At 36.8% G+C, this 8123-nt stretch overlaps 1 protein-coding gene across 1 annotated transcript; it reads left to right on the top strand.

The window, feature by feature from the left end:
• The first annotated feature begins 2988 nt into the window (after positions 1 to 2988).
• LOC147496869 (uncharacterized) lies at positions 2989 to 3693 on the top strand. Its single transcript, XM_086562688.1, has one exon. The coding sequence runs from the start codon at positions 2989 to 2991 to the stop codon at positions 3691 to 3693; it is 705 nt and encodes a 234-aa protein (XP_086418814.1).
• Positions 3694 to 8123: the final 4430 nt, after the last annotated feature.

The raw sequence follows: 8123 nt of genomic DNA, 5'->3' as shown, positions 1-8123 counted from the left end.
ACCTTTCTAATCATGGCGAAGAAGATGCTTCACTTGTATATCAAACTACGAAGGGTATATTCGGAATTAAAAAAAAGGAAAAAGTCTTGGGTCAAACAATTTTGTCCTTATGGGCTATTTTTATTTGAAATATGCTTTTGTGGGCTATTATAACTTCGGATTTGGTTGTGTGGGTGATTTTTAAAAAAGCTTGTCCTCCAGAGTTGTTTTAACGTGAAATTGGGTCTTGGGATCAATTTCTTGTTATGGAATACATCTACATGGTAGAAAATTCAAATTAGTATATTTGATATGATTTATTTCCATGTTAATGTGATGTAATCTCTTTATTTAAACTCATAATGAGGTGATCAATATAACAAGAAATATTTTACTTTTTCTTGATCTTGTTCTTCTTCTAAATAGTATATTCTATGTATCTCCATTTTCTAGTTGGTATCAGAGTAGGAATCAGTCATGTTTCTAATTTGTTTTTGTTTTTAGTTTCTGTATATTTTGCTAATAAGGAGCGCTCAGATAATGTAATGTTTTTTTATTTATGAAGTTTCTCCGTTGTTGTCCTCTCTTTGGTGGATTTTGTGATGGTTCTTGTTGGCCAATCATCACCATGGCTTGATAAATTCCATTGTTTTGCTACCTCATGATGAGGAGCCTTTTTTGTTGGTACTACCTTATGAAGAGGAGTTCAATCTTGTTGGTGCTTTCTCATGAAGAGAAGCCCATTATTGAAGCTATCGAGACGTGCATTCGGAGCTTGTTTATCGGATATTATCATTTATCGATGTTACTTTGCGACTGAAGGCTGGCACTAAATTGTCTCTTGCAAACTCAAGATGATTTTTTAGAAAATCATCATTGACCTTCCCAGTTGGGTCCAAGCTTGTCGTTATGTTTAGGGATATCTCTTAATATCATATCTCCAGACTTAAAGACTCGAGCTTGAACCTTCTTATTGTATGACTTTTTTAGAGTTTGCTGATGGGCGGCTAAGCGTAATGTTGCCCCTCTTTTTTTTCATCTAAGAGATCTATCTCTCTACATAATAACTCTTCATTATCCAATGTGTGAACCACATCTGATTTATAAGTTGGAGCTACTAGTTCGGGTGGTATGACAACTTCAGTACCGTAAGTGAGTGAGAATGTTGACTCACCAGTGGATCTCCTAGGTGTTGTTTTGTATGCCCACAAGACTTTGGGTAGCTCTTCTACTTACATTCCCTTGGCATAATCTAGCTTGCGTTTCAAGTTACCTAGAATCACTCTATTCGAGGCTTTGGCTTTGCCATTGCCTTGTGGATAACTTAGGGTAGAGAAGAGATGGGTAATATGCAGTTATGCACAGAACTTGGTGATAAGTCCTCCAACAAACTGCTGCCCATTATCCGAGTTGATAACTTTTGGTATGCCGAATCTGCACACTATATTGTTCCAAATGAACTTTCTGACTTCCTGCTCCCTGATATATAGACTAATGGAATTGCTTCTATCCACATAGTAAAGTAATCACTCGCAACAAGCAAGAACCTGACATTGCCTGGAGCTGGTGGCAATGGGTGCACAATGTCTGTTCCCTACTGAGCAAAAAGCCATGGGCTGGCCAATGGGTGAAGTTTTGTTGCCGAAGCATGGATAAGCGGAGCGTGCCTTTGACAATTATCACATTTCTGAGCAAATACCTGGGTGTCTTTCTCCATGTAGGGACAAAAGTATCATTGCCTTAGAATCTTGAATGCTAGGGTTATGCTCCCAGCGTGGTTACCACAGACTCCTTCGTGTATTTTACGTATGACTTGTTTAGCAAGGTCCGGTGGTAGGCACCTCAGGTGAGGTCTTAAAAATGATTTCTTATAGACGTCATCCCTAATCAGAGTGAACCTTGGAAGTTTGGCTAGTAGCTGCCTTACTTCTTTCTTGTCCTTTGGGAGTGTCCCATCCTTGAGGTAAAACTTGTAAGGATCCAACCAGTTTCGTGTTGCTACGGGAACTGCACAGATCACTGCAACTAAGATGGTATGAATGCTGGGTCAGTCTTGGAGTTCTACAGGTATCGAACGAGACTCACTATTGCCTAACATGGAAGCAACATATGCCAATGCATCTACGTGTCTGTTTTCTGATCTAAGTAGCTGATAGAACTGAATGTTCTTGAACTGCCCCTGTAGGCCTGATAAGAGCCCAAAATTGTAGTTTTAACCCCTTAATAATATTACATTTAGACCAATTATGTGTATAATAAATAAGAGTTAGTACTGTTTACGTGTAGGCATTAGGAAGATGGGATAAAAGAGGATCTGGAGGCTTCAAAGAGTTCAACTAAAATAAACAGAGAGAAAAGGAAGATGGATGGGTTCCATGAGGAAGATGGTTTGGAAGATGGGAGAAGGATAAGAAGGCAGTTTGTGCAGGGAAATATAGTGAGCAAAGGGCCTCTAGAATGTTTAGAAGAGAGTGATAGGGTTGTGGAACATGGTATGTCTGCTGCTAATCCAGTGGTGTCTGAGGTTTTGCTTAGACCATCTTTGGGAGTTTCTGATGTTGTATATGTTTGTTCTCATGCTGATGTTCATGGTTCTGATGGTGGTTTTTCTAGTTCTATTGGTCATATAGGAATTGGCATTCCTGATAATAGTGGTGGTCTGAATAGTGATGCTCTGGGTTCTCTGTATAAAGATCCTTTATTAAAAGAAGTTTCTCAAGGCTCAATTTTGGTGTCCTCTCTTGGAAGCTCCCTTAATCCAGCTTCTGCTCATGAGTATGATTCTAGTAATCCTAGCTTCTGTTCATATGGTAAGGGTGGAATGTCCAGTGAGAAGGAGTCTTCATCCACAAGTTATTCTGGTTTGTGTAAGGGTTATGATCCATCTGAGGGGTCTTCTGATAGCTCTAGCAGTTCTAGCTCTAGTGGGTTCGCGGTGACTGACCCTTCTCAGTCGCCTCTGTTTCCATGATGATTGAAACCTAGAATTGTTGGGGAATTGGTTCCTCCATGACAATTCGATCACTAAAGGACCTAATATTGGCCTCAAGTCCTGATATCATATGTCTAGCTGAGACCAAGGCTTCTGAGAAAACGTTGCAATTAGTTAAGAAAAGAATAAAGTATATTGGTAGTTGTTTTGTTCCTGCGGTTGGTCTCAAAGGGGGTCTTACTGTTTTTTGGAAAGAAGGAATACAGATTGACATCATGGGGGCAACCTCTAATCATATTACAGGCAAGATTTCTAATTATCTTTCTAGTAATGATTGGTTTTTTTCTTTTGTCTATGGTGAACCTAATGCTGCTTTTAGGAAAAGGATCTGGGATGAGCTTCGTGATCTCTCTTCCCTTATTCCAGGTCCTTGGCTTTTATTTGGTAACTTTAATGCTATCTCCTCTGAGGATGAAAAAAATGGGGGGAATGGGATTAATTTCAAATGTTTGAATGAGTTTAACGAGATGATTGATGGTATTGGATTGGTTGATCTGAGATTTAGAGGACCTAAATTCACTTGGTCTAATAATCGGTTCTTTGGAAATCATATTCTGGAGAGGCTGGACAGAGCTCTAGCCACACCAAATTGGCTTGAGTTGTTCCCTCAGGCTGCTATTCAAAATTGCCCTAATACTTCTTCTGATCACTCAGCTCTTTCTATCAAACTGAATGGTTCTATAGCTCCTTTGAGTACACCTTTTCGGTTCTTTGAGATGTAGACTCATGATCCCTCCTGTAAAGATACCATTGCAAATGCTTGGGAAGATTCCTCCCTTGGAAATTATGTTGGAATGTCTGGAATAATTGTTCATAGAAAGATGAAGCTCACTAGTAAAAAGCCGAAGAAATGGAATAATGAGGTATTTGGGAATGTTTCCTTGAATATTAAAAAGGTTAAGCAAGCTCTGGAAAAGGCTATGTCTGAGGATATGAAGGTTGAAGAAAATTATTATAGGATAGATTCTCTGAAGAAAGAGTTGTTAGACTTATTAGAAAAGGAAGAGAGCTGTTGGAAACAGAAGGCTGGGTTTAACTGGGTGGCTGAAGGTGGAAGGAATACAAGATTTTTTCACTTATCTACGATTTACAGAAGAAGAAAGAATAATATAGAGAAGCTTAGAAATGAGGAAGGAGGCTGGGACAGTGATAGGAAGGGAATAGGAGAAAATGTCAATCAATATTTCAAGAATATATTCACCTCAGATAATATTCCCCCTAATGAGAAAGTGCTCAATTTGTTCAGTTCATGTATCACATCCAATGAAAACATTCTTCTTACCCAAGTTCCTTATGATTTGGATATTTGGAATTCTGCAAAGAATATGAGAGCTTTAAAGGCCCCTGGACCTGATAGCTTCCAAGGAGTCTTCTTCCATAAATATTGGGATATTATTGGACCTGATATCTCTCTAGCTATCAAAGATTTCTTTATCTATGGGAAACTCTCACCATGCCTAAATGAATCCTTCATCACTCTCATTCCTAAAATCCCTAACCCAGAACATATAACAAAATTCAGACCAATAAGTCTGTGTAATTTTTCTTATAAGATCATTTCTAGGATTCTGGCGTCTAGGCTGAAAGTTCATTTGCATAAATTTATCTCTCCTCTGCAAGGGGCTTTTGTTAAAGGCAGATCTATTGGGGACAATATTGGGTTGGCTAGTGAGATTATACATAGGATGAGGAAACTAAAGAAGCAGAAACAGGGATGGATGGCTGTTAAGCTAGACATGGCTAAAGCCTTTGATAGGGTAGAATGGAGCTTTGTGGATCAGATTATGGGAAGGTTAGGTTTCTCTGAGAAATGGAGGAGACTTATTCAGCAATGCCTCAATACTGTGTCCTATAATGTTTTACTGAATGGATCTGATAAACGTAAAATGACTAGTCTACCTACGAAATGAACTACGAATTCTCAACGCAAGTAAAACTAAACTAAATGATGCTATAAGTTTATCAAAGATTTATTTCTACTCTCAACCAATTGAGATATAGTGGAGTAGATAAGTTCGTTCCACTCCTAGTGCTCTAGCATGGATGTTTTCTAATCTAACTAGTCGTTTTTAAGTCTATGAGAGATTTACGAAGGGAATTATACTACGATGCAACTACCCACAAGATGCAACTAATTAAACATCACCAACTAAGGGAATGCTACGTTGATTCTATGATAAGGAGTTAGAGGGATTGATTCCACCTTAACTCAACTTAATCCACTAACGAATAAATCGTCAGTAATCCGAATGAACCGGCTTCCTGACGAACAATTGGTTATTCCTAATCCCTAATCATACATGGCATTTCTACCAATTATAACTAGCATGTGAACAATTAAACCCATTCTCATGGTGAACTAATCATTTCTAGAGTGGAATAGAAAATCACGGTGATTCTACGATAATCGGAATCAAGCTTTCATCAAGGCTTCACAACCCCTCTAATGGAGGTTTAGCCTTGAATCATTCCATGATCATTTCCATTTATATTAAAACTAAACATAATATAAAGCATTGAAATTTATTTAATTAAACAATAATGAAATCTAATTTAATGACTAAATTGAACTAAGGACATAAATTGAAATTAGATCTAGAATTGGAATTGGCAAAATCGAAAATGGATAAAGAATACTACTTTATTGATCTAATCAAATGAAGAACAAGATTCAAGGTTTAATCTAATGAAATGAATTAGATATTGAACTATACTTAATCAAAACAATTAAATAAAACTAGATCTAGAAGCTATTTTAATGGCTACTTTCTATTCTAAGCTAACTATTATTTTTCTAACTATTGCTACCATTAACAAAGACTTAAGCTTTTGTTCTTATACATTCAGATCCAAAATTCGTGCATGGGCTTGGAGCCATGTTTTGGGCGAAATCGTGCCCAAAACCAATTCTTCAAATCAAAAGGCCTCTTCAGCTGCAGTTGACTTCCACAGACTTTTCGTCCACTTCTGCTCCTCTGATTGGGTCAAGGCTTGGACCATTGCAAAGCTCTTTCCGAGCCAGTCGTTTTGACATAAGGTATGCCCAATTCGAGGTGGTCCGAGTCCAAAGATACGGCTTTGGAAGTTCTCAACTTTTGCTCCTTTATCTCGCTAAAAGTGGTACATTTACGCACATAATGGACTTTGAAGCCCGAAATGCATAAAAACGCAGCGAATCGTGTTAACTCTTACTTATTATTCACATAATTGGTCTAACAAGATGATTATTAAGGGGTTAAAACTACAGTTTTGGGCTCTTATCAAACCACCCCCAAACAAAGATTTTGCTTGTCCTCAAGCAAAGATGAAAATTAGAATAAGTGACCAAAAATGGAGTTCTACCTAATCTCGTTTATTTGAGTGCGATTGCATTGACCATATGCAACAAGGCCTTAAACCACTAGGAATTCCCTAGTGGACGAGTTATAGCCTCTCGTGAGGAGAGTTTTCCAAAGAAGGTACTCACAAACTTCATCTATACTACAACGACTAAGAAAATAAAACTATTGTTTCCTTTATTCATGCTCAACTATCTATACATCTCTCTAGCAATTGCAATAAGAATAACCAGTCAAAACCCTAAGTTAATATATGCATAATAATCAATCATCTACAATAAACATATATACAATGAGTAGTACTATCAAATGTTTAGCGGGTTTGTTTTGAGAACTTCGGAATAAGCGTCCTTAAGTAGGTTCTCACACAATAATAGTCAAGAAACAACACTCTGATTTTTTGCACTCAAGTTTAACTACTCCGATTAATGCAGTGGGCACACTTTACCTTACAATCTCAATGACAACAAGGAAGCCGGGGTCAATCAAACACATCGCCACTTTACTATCACACTAACCTATTCCTAATTGAGCTAGAGGTCTTTATTAGGTGTTACAGGGATTAGGAGATGGTTTAAGAAGGAAGGAAATGGATATTCAAAAGGACAAGTCTGAGATAATAGAGTCTTCGTATTATGTAACTTAGAGAAAACCTTGTTATTTTCTTTTGCTTCTATACTTTGTTTCCATCCTTAGCCATATTTTTTTTTTCTTTTTTCTTTGGCTTTTGACTCCTTTTTATTCTATTTTTTTTTTGGAGTTTTTATTTTATTTCTATTTTTCTTTTCTTTGGATGGAAACTTTTTTTTTTTTTTTTTTTTTTTCTTTATTTTCTGAAGCAAGTAACAATTTTTGTTTACACAGGTTTTTCTCTTCTTCTTTCTTCACTCATTCTATTCTCAGACTTATTCTAAATTGGGTAGGTTGATTTATTCTCCCTTTTTTTTTTTTTTGTTTTGTTTTTGTAACAGGTAAAGGAATTGTGGTGTATGGAAGGAAGCAAGAAAAGGCTCGAGTGGCGACTAAGCGGAAAATAATTCTTAGGTTTGAATTTCTCGCTATATCGATCCAAAGAAATGCCTAAATTCTCGCTTAGGATATGGCATAGTGATCAAGCAAGTGGACGTGTGATTTCTCTATCCGGATTTTACTTCTCCCTTGTGTCATTTCTCAAATGTTTCACTCATATAAGGCTTTAGGCTATATTCTCACAGGATTTGTAGAATAAGTACTCTAGCCTAGATTTGAAACTTATCACTAACAATCATAGATACTCATGTAATATATTTATAGATAGATGCAAAGATTATTACCTACGATTAACCTAAGTTTCTAACAATTATTACGATGCAAATGCCTATGTGAGACTTCTAGATTGTTAAAAGCATGGAGAAAGAAACAATACCAATATTCCTAAGTGTATAGCATGACTTATTTATTTATATTTTTAAATTTTGAAATTTTAACTAGAAAACAAATGCATATTATATATTTATATCCTAGCAGATGTCTTAATTACACGTGTTTCTATGCCCCCAAACAAGAAGCATGCTTTGTCCTCAAAGCATTGTAAATAAAGAGGGTAGGAAAAATACCATTGAGCGCGTGAAATTCGTAAACATCTGCAAAACAATGTTAACGTGCTAATATAGGAAATAAAAACTCCATTACTAACTCTATAAGAGTTCCACCCATTATGGGGTTAACATAATTAAATTGCTTGGGACATAAGCGGACACTACCAACGAAACTAAAATTTACCTCTACTCCCCGCCGTTATTCGTCATTTTCGGCCATCCCTCTACTTCTATAAA

This window comes from Coptis chinensis, chromosome 5, assembly GCF_015680905.1.
Source record: "Coptis chinensis isolate HL-2020 chromosome 5, ASM1568090v1, whole genome shotgun sequence".
Taxonomy (NCBI): Eukaryota; Viridiplantae; Streptophyta; class Magnoliopsida; order Ranunculales; family Ranunculaceae; genus Coptis; species Coptis chinensis.
The sequence above is the reverse complement of the archived record's forward strand: the minus strand, read 5'-3'. Positions and strand labels throughout refer to the sequence as shown.